Genomic DNA, 21,604 nt, shown 5'->3' on the forward strand with positions numbered 1-21,604 from the left:
AGAGAAACGTGCATAAATCACATCTCTGCATATTTTAAATCCGTTTTATAGAGATACACAATATAGAACGAATTCTGTATGTTACTGCTTTAATCTTCTATTTTTGCTTTGAAAAATATCCTACACCTGTTTGCAGAGGATTTAATCAGGCATTATATTTGGGATACTATAATCCTGTTATTAGCATTTAAAAACAGCAAATATACATTTGCAGAATAGTTCTTTGAACAGTTTCACATGAGCTGCAGGCCTCTGCAGCTCCTCCAAAGTTACCAAGAACCACCTCATAATGGCCTCTTTAACTGTTCTATATAATAATAATAATAATTGAACTTTATTGATCTCACATTGGCTGCTCAGTGGGTAGCACAGCTGCCTTGCAGCAAGAAGATTGTGGGTTCGATTCCCAGCCCCAGGGTCTTTCTGCATGGAGTTTGCATGTTCCCCCACTTGGGTCCTCTAGCTTCCTCCCACCATCCAAAAACAAACCTGTTAGGTTAATTGCCTTCTCTAAATTCTCCTTAGGTGTGAGTGTGTGCGTTGTTTGTCCTGTTTGTCTCTGTGTTGCCCTGCGATGGATTGGCGGCCTGTCCAGGGTGTACCCCACCTCTCGCCCATAGACAGCACCCCTTGCAACCCCACTTGGGTTTAAGCATGTCAGAAAATGGAGAAATTAAACTCTGTATTTAACCCATCCCCTTGGTGAGCGGTGGGCTGCCATTGTGCGGCACCAGGGGAGCAGTGTGGGGTTAAGGGTCTTGCTCAGAGACCCAGAGTGGCCGTCTGTGGGTGAGGCTCAATTCAAGTGGACAACTATATCTGCATTTGTGTTTTATTTCCATTTTGAAATCAACTAAACTGAGCTGTTTGAGACATATAAACCTCAGGATATCATTATTCCAACCCGATCCTGCTTTAAATTTCCCTATAGCTTCTTCCCTGGAATCAGGAAGGAATGGATTACACATAATAGAAAGTTAAATTCATAGGAAAGTTTTATCTAAACACATCATGGCTGCAAAACATTTCGGTATGCTGTTTTTGTCCCACAAAAGTTTAATGTTCACTTTCCTTAATTAATTTACATAGATTCATTTAAATATATTCCACTTTTGTAATGCATCACTCATTCCCTGGTGAGATTTTCTTTTGATGTACTTAAAATCAGGTATTAATAACAATACGAGGAAAATGAAAACAGCCCATACAGCAGTTCTTGTTTAATATTTTTACTTTAAACTGTCCAAATTATAAAATAACATGATATCTACTCGATCTACAAAAAAAAAAAGAAATTACTGTAGTAAGCATTGATTTTTTTTTTTGCTCTAACATTTTTTTAGACATGCATACTGTTGAGAAATATAAAAATATAAATATAAATACATCCCCTTAATATTCTTAATGAATCCATGACTAAGATTTGAAATATTTTGTCATAAAAGAATTAAAATGCAGTTGAGTACGATAAGGCATTGAAGATGTATCACAAGAGCTGTACAGAAGCCTAGAGTAGAGGTATCATCATTATTTTTTTTTTAGTGTCATGAAAAAAACAAAACTAAAATTCATTTGCAATAAATCACTATGTTTCTCAACAGAGGGAACACATTTCCAAAGGAAGAAACAGACAAAAAAAAAACAACTCTACAGATTTTAAGGTAAGAAATGAACACAAAACTGAAACTGCACTCATCACCGACTTATTGTCTTTTTTTGTTGACTTAAAGTGACTTTTTTATGCCCTTTCTACACCACGGGTCACTCACAACAGACAACCGCTTGTTCATTACACCACTGACTCAAAAAACGAGATCTATGCAGAGTTAAAAGACTAAATCTATATAAAAAAAAAAAGGTTCACCCATAGGACTGGAACACAGAGAAAATGAAAAATAAAGTGAATGACTATGGCGATGACAGCTGCAATCAAATGAATGGCAATCTATGTGAAAAAATCCAGAGTAAAATCAACTTTTTCATAAATAGCATCATCTACAGCTAACTAACTTAGTGGAACTGCTAATTTTTATCCTTGTCATAACAGTTCTCTAACAATAAACATGGCCGAGCTTGCTTGGTTTATTTCGTTTTCATGCAAAAAGGTAGTTCAGAAGCTGAAGTGCTGATTAGCAGTTTTTTTTTTTGTTGTTTTGTATTTTTTTGTTGTTTTTTTAAATGTAAAGGCCGGACCCAGAGAGGAAGACTCAGAGCAAAATAATCCGAGAACACTTAAACCTCCGTCCTTACCGAGTCTGACGACGACAGCTTTAAGGTGCTTGATGCTCCTGAATAACAACTCTTCTTTATTTCGGTACCTTTAAGAAACAATGAGCACAAACATCCCCAACAGGTGGATTTCATTTCCTGATCAACTCCACAGTAAAAAGATATTTAGCTAGCATTAAAATCTAATTTTCATCTCCATCTTGTGAAATTAAACAAACATGCAAGAGGAGCTCAAACTTACACACACACGCAAACGCGCCACTTTCCTTCTAATTTTCTCGTTTCCTCCCCCTGAAACGTCGACACAAACCGTTTGGATTTTTTTAGTATTCTCGGTACGCGAGTTGCTAAAATGGAGGTAAGATCAGAGCTGGTGTGAGATTTACAGTACTTGGTGCAGTTGTAGAGGGCAGCCAATGCCACAAAAAAAAAAAAAAAGGTGGGGAAGGTCAGACAGAGAGAGGGGAGAGAGGAGGGATGACCACACTTTGACTAGAGTCTTCATTCTGAAATATTTGGACAGCACATCCATGTTTGCCATTAGCGTGGTGAACCTGCTAGAGCCTCTTTTTCATCACGTCTCAAAGCTCCAGCTCAGCTGCAAAAACATTTTCCTAAACAGTTTTTCTCCCTCCGAGGTTTTAACTCTAACCCCTAAGTGCCATTTTAAAGAAGAAAGAAACCGAATCAGGATCTCCAAGCAACTGCCTCAGACTCGCAGATCCATCCATCAGATCATCCTGCTAACTGTGGGACTGCGGCGCCGCGATGCTAGAGCAGTCCGTCACCAGCAGGTCCACCACCGTATTCCCGGTGACGTACACGGTAGGAGCAGCTGTCACCATGTTGCTGAGGGAGACGGAGCTGCTGGCGACCACGTTGGAGGTGACGGGGTTCGGCGCGGCCTGGCTGGTGCTGTGGGTGCCCATGTGGCCCTGGAGCTGGGTGGGCGTCTTACACTGGACGCCGCAGAGGTGGCAGACGAGAACGCCGCCTGCAGCTGTGCCGCCGAAGCCGCCGGGGCTCTCTTTCCACTCCTGGCCGTGATGCTTCTGGGCGTGGACGCGGAGGTACGTCAGCGTGGTGAAGCCTGGAGGACAGGAGAGAGTGATGCTCAAATATACATTCCAGCAGGTCTCAGGTTCCTTTTTAATTATATTTGCTTTCTCTTTTTCTAAATCTGTTTTGAATGTTTATTGGGAATGTGTTTTATGAGCTTTAAACCTTATTTGTAAAATACTATAGTCTAATACAATGAATTTCAACAGTTTTAACTGAAGAAATAATGGATTTGTTGCCTCTCTATAGTGTTTTCCAGTATTATTCTTACAGCTTTGTTTTGAAAACCAAGGAGAATTTAGAGTTACTGTTATGGTCACTGGTCATATTCTGATGTTTTAAACAATAAAAAAGAAAACAGAATATTAAATCAGCAATCCCATCTTATAAAAAAAAAAAAATCACAAAATATTTGATACAGATCATCTGTAAACATCAATATTAAAGCTACGCCACACAGTTTTTAGTGACGTAAAGCTCTGGCTAAACTGGGCTATAATAAACAGTCATTTATAGAAGCTCTGGCTGTATGTTTCAGGTTTTTGTTCTGCTAGAAGGTTGAAAATAATCATAGTATCATTTTCTATTTCAGCCCCCCAAAATTGATTTTTTTAAGGATTTTTCTTGCATTTAGATCCAAAAATCTTCCAATCTACACTGACCAACTTTCCTGTTCCTGAAGAGAAGCATTCCCTTAACATCATACTGCCACCATCGTGTTTTAAAATGGTGATGGTTTCTTTCCTTGCAAACTGCAAATCAGGGTTCTCTAATGAAACTCTTAAAGCAAAGTTTTTCCATCTCCTGGTTTTCCCTCCTATGACATGGCTTGATCATTTTCTAATAATTTAACTTAATCTTTTGATCAACCACTTAAAAAAAAACAACCCAAACTTGTGAACTCACTTCGGTTACAGAGGTGGCAGACGTGGTGCTGTGACTGGTTGTGCACCCTCATGTGATCGGTGATGTAGGCAGCAGACAGGAGCTTCCCGCAGATGTGGCAGGGCACCTTCTCCTCGTGGCGAATCATGTGAGCTCGCAGGCGATCCTTGGTGGCGAAACAGGACTCACAAGTCTGCAAAGGAAGATGAAGCATGGTGAGGATTACAACTCCTTGGCCGAATGTTCAGTATAAATAAATCAAAAAAATAAATACATACCGGACATTTGAATGGTCTTTCTGAGGAGTGTACCTGTCTGACGTGACTGTTGAGATGGTCAGGCCTATAGGGGAACATAAGAGAGACGTATTAGAGTAGGAGAGGAGGCCATAACGTGCGGCCGCAGCGCAGCATCACCTGGAAAATGCCTTTCCGCAGTGAGGGCAGATGTAGGGCTTCTCCACCCCACCCTGGTGCGAGCGCACGTGGTGGCTCATGCGGTCCTTCCTTTTGAAGCGCTGCTGGCAGATAGGGCAGGAGAAGGGCTTCTCGTCCGAGTGGGAGAGGCGGTGACGGTTTAGGTGATAGACGTCCCGGAAGGCCTTACCGCAGGTGTCGCAGGCGTGGTTCTTCTTGACGGGGTTCGGGTTGGGATTTGAGGGCCTCTGAGGCGAAACACAAACAAGCTGCTGAGTTTAGGTCTGAGGTGTTTTTGCACAGACTGAAAGAGAATTTTATAAAATTGTATTCCATGCAAATGCAAAGAAAATTGGCCGTTTAATTAAAAAGAAAAATGATTGCAGTTGTATGACTTGTGCGTAATCGTCTGGCTAGTTTTTGAGAACATGCAGGGGAGCGTGTGTGGGGGGGGCTTCGAGCACACTGTTTCTTAATCTGGGGACCAAAACGGTCCCTCCACCAATCAGTGCTCAAGGATTTCTCCTAAAATCCAACACAGGAGGTGAATTTGCTGCAAGATGGTTCCCCCATCCTCATGACAAGGCAGCTTAAGAAACAACGCTCTCGAAGGCTTGGGGGTTGACGACAACCGTCTCTCACAAGGCCCTGACCCACCTGTACTGTCGCCCCTGTGGCCATGACGACAGCAGCAGGAGGCGGAGCATGAGGGTTAACAGTAGCCATGACGTTTGGCATGGCAACCCCTTCACCATCCTGACTGCCCAGGGGAGGCTGCTGAGCGCCCGCCAGCAGGCCGGGAGGGGCGAGAGAGGGAGACACGGAGAGGTGCAGCAGGGAGAGGGGAACGGTGGGCCTCTCCGTCCTCCCTCCAACCCCCACCACCATCGCCGGCGGGGTCGCCGCTGCTACCACCACCTGGCCAGCGGCTCCCTCCTTCGCTCCCTCCGCCTGCACTCTGGCCCTGTCCTTCATGCGTACCCCAGTGTGGACCGACTGGTGCCGCCGCAGGTTGTAGTTGTTCTTGAACTGCTTGTTGCAGATGGCACAGATGTGTTGCACACGGGTCGGCCGAGGCGCTGGCTTCACCGGCTCTGAGGGAACCAGAAGATAAAATAAAACTCAAAGTTGATCACTTTCACACTTAAGTGAACTGGTTACAATTCACTGGAACCTTACCACAATAGGAATTTTGAATTATTCTTAAGTTTGTGTTTAAGATGCTACATATCTGTGTTGAGCTCCATGCATGTACGACAATGCCAAGCTGCAAAAAATTTTCCTGAGGACAATAAAGGAACTGAACTTAACTTAACCACTGAAAGCTTAGTCAAAAATACAAAAATAAAACACTTTAAGAAAAAAAATGAAATTTTGGCAGACTTTTGTCGAGCTTTGATTGCAAAAGAACTGCTGTGCTTTAAGTCAGCCTAAACACATAATGCAAAATGATGTGTGTGGCTGGAGCATCATGCAGTGAGGATAGGAACAAGGAGCTCAATTCAGCACGATGCGGAAGAGATCCTGTTACAGGTTGCAAAAGACCAAAAATAAACAACCAATCTGTTATAATGGCCTAGTCACAGTCTAGACCTTAATCTAAGACACTCTCCAGCTAGTCTGACTTAATTTTCAGTCATTTCCAAGGAAGAATGTGAAACAAGAAGATATGCACCGATCCGATACCTGGATCAGATATCAGCTCAGATATTGGCTAATTATCTGTATCGGATATCTGAGATCCAAACCAATTCACTTTACATCAACTGTTAGTTGTTTCTTTTTGCTGCTTTTTTAAAATAAATACATTCATATTTTTGCTAAGTTGTTACATTTTAACCAATGTTTATATCAAGGATAAAGCCTTCAAACGCAGCATGATATGTGCTTCATTCAACGGTTGATGCAGATCGTATTGGATATCGGCCAATACTCTCATCCCAAGTATGGGTGCATCTCTAGTGTTAAGTCAGATGATATACACCATAGTCTAAAAAGACGCAGATTTGACAGCAACCAAACTCAGTCCAACAAAATATTTAGGGTAAATACATATAAATATATAATAAATTAGCATAATATTGTGTTGGTTTGTAACCAAAAATAGAGATCAATTACAGAGAAGAAAAAATAAAAAGATTAGAAGAACTTTACACTCTGTCCAGGATGGTCACAGACATGTTCTACTCTAAAGGGCTCCAACAACAGCAACCCTTTACTTACGATACAGTTAAGTCATTCATAAAAAGGAACTTTAACACAAATAAATTTAACTAAATTAAATCTATTTTAAAGTTTTCGATAAAATTAAATCTCTGATCTTAGAGTGGTAGTCTGGTTAGGAAGTGGAGGTTTGAGGGGAACCGCCTACATTTAGTGGCCTGATTTGTGATCTGGGACAACTCAGTTGCACTGAGTTTGTGGTTGCAGGTCAACGAAATATAGAAAAATTAAATGGAATACTGATGCTCTTAGAGAGCAACAGATCCAGAGATTTTTGTGCATCTGGGCTGCTACTGAAGCATTTATTATCATCTGTTAACAAGGTGACAAGTTTTCTGTGTTCTAACATGTCTTTAAATAAAGTATAAAATAGGGATGTCCTCATTTGACTCTTTCATTTCAAATATTGAGCAGATATTTTTTCAGCACCTTTTATATATTACTTGTTTTGTAAACATTAAAAAGAGCTTGATCAAATGACAAAAAAACTAAGAGGAAATAATTACCTAATGGATTACAGTTTCCATCAGCTTGCTTATATCAGAGATTTTACACGTAGGCTGATATGTTCCAATATTAATTTTCTGGCTGTTATTGAACTGATTTTCTATATTCCTGGTATAAATCATCAAAAACAATGTTGTAAGAGATTGAGCTTGCTTTCAGGTGGGTTCATACAGCTCTGTGCATTAGCTGCAATTAATTTCTTAAAATAACTAATTATGTAAATAGCAAAGGGTTAAGATTTTTTCACTTAGTAACAGTGTTCACACTGAAGAGTGTTAAGTCGGGGATGATCATCCTAATTCGTCAGATTCTGGTCAAAGGCCGATTTCCCTGTGCATCTCTAAATGTACTAATGTACCCTTCCATTAAAGACAGTGGACTGTGAGTGAGATAAGTGGAAATTGATAAGAGTAATAATAAATAAAAATATTTTAAAAATTGAAAATGATTCAATTGTTTTGCCTGATGGAGCTCCTGAATAAAACATTTTTTGAGCAACACTTTTCTTCTGTAATGTTCAGGAGATGTTCAGTCAGACTGCTGCACCTGCAGACAGGAATGTTCACTCTTTATGAGCAAAGTACTTTATTTTGCCTCGGACAGTTTTTTTTTAGATTCCTTTTAAGCAAAAATTGAAAAACTTTAGTCTATTTTACTAAATTATCATTTAGTAAATTTTTATCAATTATTATTTCAGTTTTGTGTTATTTTGTGTAATTTGGGTATGTAAAGTCTCAAGCATAACGGTACATATTTGAATACTTTTAGAGAGGAGCTACATCTACATCGGTTTGGGTATACAAGTTGCCTGCTGATCCAGATCAATCTGTATGATTTGCAGCAACACTTGGCCTAGCACAGTGTTTTTTTTTTTATGCTTAATCTATGAAATGTTCTAGCCACAAAAAAAAAAAAAATCGGAGGATGAAAAAAATAAATAAATAAAATAAAAATAAAAAAACGACATCAGTGGGCATGTTTTTAAATAACGCAATAACATATTTCGTTTTACTTTAAACTGCAGAAAGGACTTAAGCAAAACTGCAATCAAATATCATGCCTCTTAAAATTTTTTGTAGAAATACTGTTTTTTTATGGATTTCTTACCTTAAATAACAGAAGAAAGAATAAAATAGTAATTGTTTAACAATACCGTCAGGTTGAGGTGACATCATTAAATTAATAGTTTGTCTACATTTTCCAGACCTGAATGAATTTTCTGACATTATTAAGAAAAATGATATATACATAAATAAACATATAAGGAATTTCTGCCCTTAAAATAAGATAATTACATACTATGCACTAGGGATGCACGATATAATCGGCCCCCTATCGGTATCGGCCTTAAAACTGAATATCGGACATCGGCCACCCCACCAATATTTAACCCGATATTTGATCAGCTTCTGAGTTTCTAAAGTCTAAAAAAAAAAAAAAAAAAAAAAAAACTACTTCTTCTTCCTCAAAAACTTCTTTTTTACAGACTTAAAAACTTCTAAAGATGAGGGAAAAAATATTGATACATTAAAATATCACAATATCTTCATATTAGGGGTGTAAATCACATCCATCATGGCGATTCGATTCAGTATCGATTTCCTGACCCAACGATTCGATTATTTTCGATACTCAAGAATACACCACGATTCGATTCGATTCGATTAATCGGTTATTTTTTTTTTTATTATTATTTTTTTTTTTACACCTTACAGGCTAAACAAAGTTTCAAGTTTGAAATAAATCAATGAAAGCTGTAATATCATTATGCATTTTCTTTAGAAACAACAACAAATAACAGAAGTAGAAAAGTTGCATCAAAAAATACTGCAAAAATACTGCACAATATCAGTGTAATGAGTTCAATGCAATACCTCGGCTCCAGAGAAACTGTCCAACATATTTTTTTAGAATGTAATAAATATACTCAGGAAAGAGAGATGTTGCTTAGAGAGTTAGACAGGAATAAAAATAAACTAGATATAAGGGAATTGTTTCAAAGGTCATCTGGGGATGTAGTTTTTGGTAGTATTTTTAATTTTCTAAGAAGAACGGGTATTTTAGGGAGAATATAATAGTTTTTCTGGTCCATACTCCATTCTGGAAGGTGGCGGTAATGCACCTATAAGTTGTTTGCCAACCGCCATTAAAAAAAAAAGAAGAAGAAGGCTTCAGAGTGTTGACGTCACCGCCCCCTTGAGAGACGCTCCGCTGCTCCTCTCCCAGATTGTAGCTGACCGCAAACAGTGCACCAGACAGAAGGCCGGCTTGTTTTGTTTTTATGACCGAAATTGCGGAAAACAACTCGTGAAGTTTGACCCGCTAGAAGAGCGAGGTGCGCGAGAACGCTGGGACCCTTTTTCCAGCTGAATCTCCGCTCTTTTTGCCCTCATGTCCCTTTGTCGTCGGACTAAACTCGTCCCCACTTCCTCACCGCCTCGGCCGTATCTAGACCCACAGTGTGTAGCACAGACCACGCTTCAATATTGAGCATAATTTAAAAATGTCTGTGTGAAGCTTGCTGCAACAAACTGCTGTAAGAGTATAACCAGGAAGCGCGGTAGGAGGGCAAAATAGGTTTAGCGGCACCGCAGCACGGGAGGGAGAATTACGCCCAGGAGCAAATGGATAAAAATAGACCGGAGGAAAAAAAAACATGAATCGATTATCTTGCGGACGTGTAGATGCATCGGATCGTCGGCTTTTGGAACGATGCATCGATACAAAACGATTATTATTTACACCCCTACTTCATATGCTGATATATTGCCATTTAAAAACACCATATCAATCTCTTTTACTAATGAAATATTGCTATATGTCATCATTATGCTACGAAATCCCCCGAAAATTCACAAAATTTTGCCATATTTTATATGTTGATATATTGACGCGGTATCGATCTATTTTACTAACAAAATCTCACAAGAATTTGCAAAATATCACGAGAGTTTGTAACAGAATGATGAAAAATTTCACAATATTTTGAAAGTAAAATAGATCGATACCGCGTTTTTAAAAATCTATTTGATATCAGTATATGAAAATATATTTGAGTACCGTATTTTCACGACCATAAGGCGCACCGGACTAAAAGGCGCACTCTCAGTTATGTGTCCCATTTCTGTATTTAACACACACATAAGGCGCACCGGACTATAGGGCGCGTTTTTTATATACAGGTACAAGTCCTCTACTACCTTTAAATACCTCTACTGCGTATTTAAAAATACAGCGGGGGCAAAACTGAGTATGACTGTGCTTTATTCATGTATTTATTACAAAGTATTAATCAAACCTGGCAGCTGGCCGTGAGACAGACACATCGCAGATGACACAGCGCTGTGGTCACTCCTAAATTAACTTAAAATCCTGAAACCTGCTGACGGAATATGTTCGCTTTTATTGCCGGTATCCTGGTGCCTGCAGCTAAAATTATTTAGATGAAAAACACCTGCCAGCAGCCGCGGTGAACCCCAGGCTGCCCAGCCTACAGGCTGCTGATGAAGAGATTTCTGCTGTCAGCGCACCGCTGGTATGTGGGGGTCTGAGCGCCTCCGACAGAAATAGATAATCTGGATGAACTGACTGCAATTATTAAATTTTCAGGTGGACTTTCTCACTTAAAAACATATTAAAACTACTTTATTCCCACTGATCACAGCAAATATAGCTGCAAGATTTAGATTATTTAGATGAAAAACACCTGCAAGCAGCCGCGGTGAACGAAAGGATTTCTCCTGTCGGCGCACCGCTGGTATGTGGGGGTCTGAACGCCTCCGACAGAAATAGATAATCTGGATGAACTGACTGCAATTATTAAGTTTTCAGGTGGACTTTCTCACTTAAAAACATATTAAAACTACTTTATTCCCACTGATCACAGCAAATATAGCTGCAAGATTTAGATTATTTAGATGAAAAAACACCTGCCAGCCACCGCGATGAAGAGGAGGAGACGCGCCGGGGATGCTGTTGAATTAAGTTTTCAGGGAGAAAAATACAGCGGGAGCCAAACTGAGTATGATTGTGCTTTATTCATGTATTTATTACAAAGTATTAATCAAACCCATCAAAGTCATCATCCTCTGTTTCTGAATAAAACAGCTGCGCTAAATCAGACATGCCAGTTTCCCCTTCTTCGCTGTCAGTCACTTTCCGTGCAGCGCGGCTCCTCAGAAATAATGCCGGCTTTTGCGAAAGCTTGAACAACAGAGCCAGCAGACACTTTAGTCCAAGCATCTACAATCCATCCGCAAACTGTGGCGTAATCTGCCCGGCGCTGCCTTCTTATCCTGAAACTTTGGTCTCCGTCGGTCATCCATCGCTCCCACGCCGCTCGCAGCCTTACTTCGAACGGCTGCTTCACACCGATGTCGAGCGGTTGAAGCTCCTTTGTCAGACCCCCGGGATAACGGTGAGCACAGCGTTCATTTGATTCACCTTTTTTTCACATCGGCTGTGAGATGGGCACACAGCGATGGTGATGCGTGGAAAAAACCACCTAGTCTTCTCACATACACCTGCCTCAGCCACGCATCCATCCAGCCTTTTCCATTTGCGTTAATATCATATGTCATCAGAGCGCTGTCTGTCTCGCTGGCAGCTCCCAGATCAGCTTCTCTGATTGGTTGATGCGGCGCGTCCAGCAGCAAAACTTCAATTTTTCCATCTCGAGCAGCAGAAGCGCGGCGCTTCAGATGCTTAAACGCTCCCGACGTGCTGCACCAAAATGCGCTGCGGGACCTTTTGCTGCACCTATATGCGCGTCAACCATTGACTTTGCATGTAAACTCGCTGCTTCTGCTGCACCTGCTGGGTCCGGTTCACACCGATGTCGAGCAGCGTTAATTTGTTTCCCCATGTTTTTCACATCAGCTGTGAGATGGGCACGCATGGAGTTACATATTAACAGCGATGGTGAGGGGTGAAAAAAAAACACCTGGTCTCCTTACATTCAGCCACTCTTTCATCATCTCCTCAATGAGGTGGTCTCAAAAGTCGCAGTTACAACACACATAAGGCGCACCGCACCATAGGGCGCACCGCACATTTTGAGGGAAAAAAAAGACGTTTAAGTGCGCCTTATAGTCGTGAAAATACGGTATATTATTTTTCAAAGTGTCAGAAATGGATAACAAAACTGCTATTTTCAATGACTACTTTTTTTTGTCCAGCTTTAACATCGGTAATCGGGTACATGAGTTTTAAAATATCGGCATATCGGCCAAAATCCCAATATCGTGCATCCCTACTATGCACATGAAATAGGATCAAATTTTAAACATAAATCATCTTATTCCATCTGCGAATAGTCTTACCTCCTTAAATCACAAGACAAATTGACTTACTTATATCTAAATGTTTATTGTGTGTGTTTTCAGTACAGGGGCCATAGGCTAGAACCAGTTCTACAGGGGCACTGGCCCCTGTTGGCCCCCTTCGCCAACGTATCTGCTCTTTCATTTCTGAAATATATCAACATGTGCAGGAGCCTACGCCATTACTATATGGTTCACGTTCAATAATGAACGAATAGTTTCATTCAGGATGCCCTGATGATTATCTGTACTATGATAAAACATGATAAAATAAACCATTTAACCGCTTATTCAATCTTTATGTTTCCACAGTGATAAAATGCATCTAGCTGAAAACATGCATGTTTTAACAGGGCGTTTATTGACCTGAAAGGACTCGGATGGGAGTGATTTCAGCTCCAAAGGTGGTGATGATGTGCAGTCTGACTCACCAGGCAGGGGTTCCTCACTCAAAGCAGTGGTGTCCACAGTTGAAGGAGGCTGTGCTATGTGCTCTGTGGGTGGGGTCTGGGGAGAACTCGTATGCACTTGCATGAGCTCTGATTGGAGGCTCCCCTCCACTTGGTTTTGGGTGGGAGTACTCTGGAGGAGCAAGGAGAAGGCCATCACCAAATGTAAACACAAGTCACAATATTTATCTTGCAGAGGTGGTAACACAAGACGTTAGCTAGGGTGGCAATGGCACACAGAGAGGGCCTGCATGTGTTCAGGTGGGATCAAGAGAAAAAACAGGAGCCTGCAAAAGCTTACCTGGAAGAGAAAATTGCTCCAAGCAGCGTCCATTCTGCGCCACAGACAGCGGTGGAGATTATGAAGTCAGCTTCTGATTGAGGTCGTGGGGAGCAGCCTTTGCATGGCTCGAATCGGCCCTCCGGTGGTGATCGGGGCGCGGACGGAGGCCCGAGCCGCAGTAGGAACGATGGGCTCCCGGGTTGTGTAGTAAAAGGCGAACAAAGCTGTGTGTTAAAGTCTGCTTTTCTAATTGAGGTAGAGCTGGGAGCTAAAATGCACGGCGCTGCTGGGACTAACGCAGGCCCAGTCCAATAACGGCCTGCTGTCTCATCCGCCTGGGCCTTTAACTTCAATGATTCCCAACAATAACACAAACAAATCCCGCTAAACCAGCAGAATTAGCCCCTCTGGTGTCCTTTATAAACAACTAAAAATAACCGAACCGTGCAGTTTTACTCTTTAGCATTACGCGAAAAACGGTCCAATAAATGCTTTTTTTTCAACGCAAGACAAACAAATATTAATTATAATATTCATTAAGAAAAGCGTGTCATGCTTTGCTTTTTCCGATTTTAATCAGTCTGTTTTTTTTTTTCGGTTTCCGAACCCTCCCGGTAGGCCGTTCGGGTGTTTTGTCGACGCCTCGCTGTCGGATTCAAGCCCTGACCCAGGCGAGCGGCGCTCTCGCCGGGCCGCAGCCTACCGCTCCACCTCGGCCGTTCAGCTGTGAGGATGTCATCTTTCTTTTTTTATCGCCCGCTCTCCCTCCTCCCTCCCTGTCTCTTTCTTCCTTTTCTTTTTTAATTCCTCTTTCTTCTCCCCCTCCTCTCCTTTTTCTCGCACCGCTATGTCCCACTTGCTCTTAAAGGGGTAGAGTTTCCTTTTTGGACACCCCCTCCCCTCCTCTCTCTCGATATTTGCGTCCTCGCTCGTTGTCCTCTCTTCTTCCTTCCTTCCTGGATTTTTTTTTTTTTAGGCCGACAGAAAATGCTCCCCCTCCTTTCCTGCTAGCTAGGCCAGGCAGTGCCGTACCGAGATCTGCAGCGGGGAAAACAAGCAGTGACTTTTCATTAGCTGAGGGATGACAGATGCACCTTAAAGGGCAACACACACATTTTCTCCCAGTTAATCTATAATAATGATGTCAGACTATTAGAGCAGTACACCACAGTGGAAGCTCAGGACATGTGCAATATGGGAGACATTTCATTGGTATTTAAAAAAAAAACAGTGTCATAGGAAATAGGGGAAAATTCATAACTACAGTTTTAAACTACAAAGATTTAACAGGGTTATATATTTATTAATTTATTTATCTATTATATGATAAGTAATATTGCATTCTATGGCTGAAACAATTGGATTAATCTTGATTAATCGATTATTGAAATAATTGTCAACTAATTTAATTTATTGATATAGCACCAATTCACAACACATGTCATCTCAAGGCACTTTACAGTTCACCAGGTCATACAGTCAAATAGATTCAAAGTGTTCTATCTAAGGAAAACCAGTTGATTGCATCGACTCATTGACTCGGATGCAATCCCTCACACTAAGCATGCTTGTAGCGACAGTGGAAAGGAAAAACTCCCTTTTAACAGGAAGAAACCTCTAGCAGAACAAGGCTAAGTGTGAGCGGCCAACTGGGGTTCAAGGAGACGGAAGCAGAGATACAAAAAGTAGCTGTAAAAGGTGGCCCCGTCCAGGAAACACACAGCAAGGCAGACGAGCTCCGAGCCGACGCCCATATCAGAGGATGAAGAGAGCACATCCAGCCAGTCACAGTCAGAGAAACAGGACACTCACTGCATGAAAAGTGGGATTTTCGTCATTATGCGGCACTGTAGATTGTCGTGGAACTTCAGGTTAGCGGCAGTTTACGACAATTTGCAGGCTTCGCCGAAAACTCCCGTAAATTGTCAGAAATTGACGTGGACTCTCTTAGGCAGTGTTCCCCCCATGCCTCCCCCCCATGGAATTCTAGGGGAGGCTTTAACATGTAAATGAACATGCTGTGAGCTATACAAATGCAAACCAGGGTTGCAGGGGGGGTTTTACCCCAAGTGACATCTTTCTGGGTAAGAAATTCTCTGATACAAAGAGATCAGGCTTAGTATAGCCTCTTCCATTTTAGCTTGAATTGATTTATTTAATTAAAGTATAGAGACCAAAACAGATCTTTAGCTGACAGAGCAATACATTTAGAGCAGTAATTATAAAAAAAAAAATTGCATTTAAGATAAAAAATAAAATGTTGTCTGTCAATATGCTCAATTCACAATTACTTAAGTGGAAAAGTTTCAAGAAATGAGTCTGAGATGATTTACTTTATAACATGGCGCATTATCCTGTTGGAAGTAGCCATGAGAAGATTGGTACACTGTGGTCATAAGGTCCGGCCAGGTCAAGATCCGCAATTGCAATCGCACCAAACAGGAAAAAGAACATCGACAAATTCCGGTTCGTCAAATTAAAATATAGCAGCAACAGATCGGTGACTAGAAATTATAGCACAATTCTTATATAGTATATATATATATATATATATATATATATATATATATATATATATATATATATATATATATATATATATATATATATAAACTAACACCGTTTATTTAAATGATTGGATCCAAACTATTGGTTATTCACCAACGAGGAAGCAGATTTCTCATCTCCATCAAAATATTTATTTTATACATAGGGACTTAAACTTTAATCAAATCCATTCAAAAGAAACTTCTTATTACAGGAATGAAAAGAGATGCTGAGTTTGGAAGTAGTGAACAAGTTCATTAAAAAAAAAGCAGTTTTGAATTATCCTTATCCCCGTTACAAAAATCTACATATATATTTGGGCAGAAACTGAACATATGCTGGATGATGGTGGGATTTTTTTAATATGTCATATTAAATTAAGCACTCACAGGGTTCATACAGGAATGAGTGACTCTAATTTAATGCTATTTTAATGCTATTTGAAATGATTTTAATGCCATCATCAAGAACCATGTACACAAGTTATTAGTGTACATGAAATATGAAGGAGCTGCAAGCAGAGTTCCATGACTCCTGTATGTATGTAAACACACACACACACACATATACGTATATATATATCCTCTAGCTATTTCTCCGCCTGGAGCGATATAATATATCTGACGAAATTGTTTTTATAAGCATTTTTTATTAAAGAATTATAAATACTTCGATAAACATATTTAAATAATTTTAGTGCCAATTAAGGCCTTGATTAAAAAAAAAAAAGAATGATTTTTTAATTATTTTTATTGATCCGCGGACACCCTGGTTCATCTCGCGCATGCTCCCTACGATCTCCAAGAAACTCAGAACGGCGGTGTGCAGCCACAGTGGAGGATGTATGCTTTGCTTTGTGCAGCGGTCTGGAGCTTCTGGATTTCGGGGTAAAACTCCTCTTGGACGCGATGGCGACTCTGCATCGAACAAGACGAACTCAAAGAAGAGATGCTAGCGGTAAATATATGTTCGATTACTGCCTGCTAAGCTAAAAGCAGCCTAGCCTAAGCTACCGGCTAATAGCGGCTAATAGTAGCCTTGCTAGAACAAGCTTTATTAAAGTGTATTTTTTGTGATTTACAGGAAGCAGTACGCCGTCTTAACAACTCGGAGACTAATTGCAGGCGCTATGAACCGGAGCAAGGGTAAGATTTAAAGAATATGCTTTCATTCTGCGGTAAAAGGCAATGGATACGGATGGATACCGATCATAGCTTTTACATTTTGTTTTCACAGACCTCCCATCTCGGCAAGTCCAGATTTGCACGATGTTGATAAAGACGACATTGTGTGTAAGTGACTTGTTTTAATGTTTTCTCCTTCCTTGTTACTGTGACTTGCGTTTGATTTTTTATTTATACCACTCTCATTTAATTGTTTTCCAGCTGCCTGTAAGACGTATTTTCAGACGGTACGCAGGAGCTTCAGATATACGCAGCCAGCCACACGCTGCGTGCGGAGGCTATCTGCTCGGAGTCGGGCCAGAAGAAAGAGGGTAAGACTTTATTTGGTGACTATTTTTCAGGTGCATTAATAGATGTGTTGTGTCCATAGGCAGTGCGCTGATTCATTGTTTTTTTTTTCAGCTGCTGAAAGCGAGGCAGAGTGTGCTAGCAGATGAGGAAGTGGAACTCTGGAAGTCCGCCTTCCTCTGCGGTGTCTCTGGATGGATTGTACGGTCGCCGCCATTTCGTAGGCCGGATCTCACTGAACTCTGTGTTAAGGCCCATTCATACCTCACGTAAAAGACGGATACGTGTGGAGTGTTTCATACGTTCTAACCGTCGATTTCGTCCGTACTTTGACACGAAAATTGGGAGCTTACGCTAACGGACGAAACGGATCAATACGGAGCAATACTACCGGAAACGGTGGGGGCGCTATTGAGTTTTTAGTACAAAATGTCAACAGAATCAGGTCTTGGACCATCGCCATGTTTTGATCAATGACGAATCATTGGCGCCCAGCACTGCCACCTAAAGGAAATACGGGTTATTGCGCACCTCAACGGACGGAGGTATGAAGGAGTCAACGGATAGAACGTACGGACAGAAATACGGACGTGCAGGCCAAACGTGAGGTATGAATGGGCCTTTAAGCTGCAGTCCCGGTTAGAAGCGATGCCTTAGTACAGGGCCACGCACACTAGGCGTCTGCACATCGGACCTGCCTCGGAGGGAATGCTGCCAGTTACCTCCAACCCAGAGGAAGCAAACGGACCGTTCACGGAGTTTTAATTTTTAGAAACGCATGTGTTTGGATACGCGTTGTATATAGTTGTGTTTCAATAAAGCTCTTTCTTTGCATAAACAGCTTCCTGGCAAATCTTCATTTCCTGTATAAATTCATTCATGTCCTTGATGGTAGCATAATAATTGTGTAGTAGTGTAGGATAACATAAATACACACCATATGAATGAATAAATATATGAATGAATAAATATATTTATATGAATGAATAAATATATTTATATGAATGAATAAATATATATATATATATATATATATATATGAATAAATATATATATATGTAAATATATATATATGCCAACCAATCACGAGCGACTTTACTTGTTTAAAAAGAAGTGGTTCCGTCCAATACTCAGTAAGAAAATTAAAGCCTGGCGTGGCCACGTGTGGTTTTGCTGCCAATCACGAGCGATTTTACGTGTTTGAGAATAGTGGTTTCAGCCAATACTGAGAAGGTTATTCAAGCCAGACTTGGCCAGCCGCGCGGGTTTGCTGTATTCATATGCTAATTAGGGCCATTAGTACAGCTGATCGCTCTCCACATACGTCACGGTACGTTTCCGACTATTTGTGGCACGACAAACGCGGACAAGCACGGGTTGCAAATTGTCGGAAACTGACGAAAATCAGGCAGATCTGCGGGAGTTTACGGGGGTTTACGGGGACGAAAATCTCACTTTTCATGCAGTACTGCAAAAACAGGCAGATCGCCAACATCTATAAACAAAGGGGTTGATGGCAGCAGCACAGATGATATTTCTCTCCAGGGTGGTGTCACAGCCAAACAGGAACAGATGAGGCGAAGCTACCCTGAGAAAAGGCAGACAGAGCATGATGTTAGAGATTAAACTAACAGATTCTGCAGAGTCAAAGAATAGAGATAGAATAAAGCAAAATGATGAAATAGGGGTCCCTATGTCCTCCAGAAGTCTAAACCTATAGCAGCATAACTATAGAGAAAGCTCAGGATAACCTGAACCCCTCTAACTATAAGCTTTATCAAAAGGTAATCTTCACGCCTACCCTTAAAAGTAGACAGGGTGTCTGCCTCACGGACTAAAACTGGTAGTTGGTTCCGCAGTAGAGGAGCCTGGTAACTAAAAGATCTGCCTCCCATTCTACTTTTAGAAATTCTAGGAACCACTAGTACACCTGCGGATTGAGAGTGAAGTGCTCACTTATGGACATGAGGAAATAATCATATATCGGATATCAGATGGAGCTTGGCCATTGAAGGCTTTAATTTAGTAACCGATTAATCGTTAACTTGAGCATAGAGACTCCAAAAGATGCCTTTAGCTGATAGAGGAACACAATTAGTGCAATAATTATATAAAAAAAAAAAAAAAAACATAAAAATAAAGTTTTTCATTTAATATGTTCTATCCAGAACTTTTCTCTTCAATTCAATACAGTTTAGTTATATAGCGCCAATTCACAACACATGTCGTCTCAAGGCACTTTACAATTGTTCGGATAATTATCATTGAAGATGTGTGAGTTTATTACACCTTGGTATTGGCGCCTGTTGCTTGGCAGAACTGATGTTTTCCACAATAGTTTATCTAATTAAGACAGTTCCCCTGTCCCGAGTTTGTCCTGAGTGATCTCTTTTCAGGGAAGAGAACCAGAGAGATAGAGCTTCAAGGTGCATACACAGAGCTTATCTTTAACACAATTCAATCAGATCATACAGTCAAATTGATTCAAGGTTTTCTATCAAAGGAAAACCACTTGATTGCATCGACTCATTGACTCAAAGGCAATCCTTCACACCTAGTACGCTTGTAGCGACAGTGGAGAGGAAAAACTCCCCTTTAACAGGAAGAAACCTCCAGCATGACCAGACTCAGTATGCCGAGGCCGACTGGGGTCAAAGGAGACAGAAGCAGACATACAGAAAGAAGCAGAGATACAAAAGGTAACTGTCAACCACCTCCACAGGCGGTCCCATCCCGGAAACACACAGCCAGGCAAACAAGCTCCGAGCCAGCCCCCTCATCAATTCAAATCAATTTACCTTCAGTTTGTTTATATAGCGCCAATTCACAACACATGTCATTTCAAGGCAATAACTATACAATTCAACAAGATCAGAGGCGTCAGATGAGAAAGAGAACACATCCAGCCAGTCACAGTCAGAGAACCAGAACTGCAGTGAAAAGCAGGCTGAGCTCAAACATCTATAAACAAAGGTGTTGATTGCAGCAGCTCAGCTGTTATTTCTCTCCAGGATGGTGTCACAGCCAAACAGGAACATACCAGATGAAGCTACTATGAGAAAAAGCAGAGAGCATAATGTAATAAATTGAACTAACAAATGCTGCAGAGTGGGAGAATAGAGATGGAATGAAGCAGAATGATGAAAAATGGGTCCCTATGTCCTCCACCAGTCTAAGCTTATATCAGCATAACTATACAGATAGCTAAGGATAACCTGAGCCACTCTTTCACCTAGTTTTATTTTGTAAAAAGAATTTCTTTAAGGAACTTTTGGCTATCTGATTATTATTTAATCAACAGATTAATCGATTAGCAAAATAATCATTAGTTGCAGCCCTAGTGCATTCTGTTTGTACTCCGAAGTAACAAATTTAAGCCCCTGAGAAGGAAAGTCAGTATTAGGGCCAAGTGAGGAAAAAAATATGGGGAAGAAATTTTTCCTTCTTCCTAACCAAGTGTAAATGGTCCGTACTAATATAGTGATTTTTCAAGACATTACAAGTGATATTACATTAAGTCATTAACTCATTCATGTACACACTTACAGGTGCTGGTCATAAAATTAGAATATCATGAAAAAGTAGATTGATTTCAGTAATTCCATTTAAAAAGTGAAACTTGTATATTATATTCATACATTACATACAAACTCATATATTTCAGATGTTTATTTTGTTTAATTTTGATGATTACAAATGACAACAAATGAAAATCTCAAATTCATCATATCAGAAAATTAGAATATTGTGAAAAGGTTCAAAATTGATGGCCCCTGGTGCCACACTCTAATCAGCTAATTAACTCAAACCACCTGCAAAAGCCTTTAAATGGTCTTTCAGTCTAGTTCTATAGGCTACACAATCATGGGGAAGACTGCTGACTTGACAGTTGTCCAAAAGACGACCATCGACACCTTGCACAAGGAGGGCAAGACACAAAAGGTCATCGCTAAAGAGGCTGGCTGTTCACAGAGCTCAGTGTCCAAGCACATTAATAGAGAGGCGAAGGGAAGGAAAAGATGTGGTCGAAAAAAGTGTACAAGCAAGAGAGATAACCGCACCCTGGAGAGGATTGTGAAACAAAACCCATTCAAAAATGTGGGGGAGATTCACAAAGAGTGGACTGCAGCTGGAGTGAGTGCTTCAAGAACCACCACACACAGACGTATGAAAGACATGGGTTTCTGCTGTCGCATTCCTTGTGTCAAGCCAC

The 21,604-nt window shown here is 40.7% G+C and overlaps 1 protein-coding gene across 1 annotated transcript; it reads right to left on the minus strand.

The window, feature by feature from the left end:
• Positions 1–1,213: 1,213 nt before the first annotated feature.
• maz (MYC associated zinc finger protein) lies at positions 1,214–14,443 on the minus strand. The gene is made up of 7 exons (XM_038305435.1): positions 13,391–14,443; positions 13,072–13,222; positions 5,247–5,683; positions 4,590–4,837; positions 4,452–4,515; positions 4,195–4,366; positions 1,214–3,319 (listed from the first exon to the last, which is right to left on the minus strand). The coding sequence occupies exons 1-7, from the start codon at positions 13,421–13,423 to the stop codon at positions 2,973–2,975; spliced, it is 1,452 nt and encodes a 483-aa protein (XP_038161363.1). The 5' UTR covers positions 13,424–14,443; the 3' UTR covers positions 1,214–2,972.
• Positions 14,444–21,604: the final 7,161 nt, after the last annotated feature.

This window comes from Cyprinodon tularosa, unplaced genomic scaffold (assembly GCF_016077235.1).
Source record: "Cyprinodon tularosa strain WSP-4 unplaced genomic scaffold, ASM1607723v1 ctg559, whole genome shotgun sequence".
In the NCBI taxonomy this organism is placed as follows: domain Eukaryota; kingdom Metazoa; phylum Chordata; class Actinopteri; order Cyprinodontiformes; family Cyprinodontidae; genus Cyprinodon; species Cyprinodon tularosa.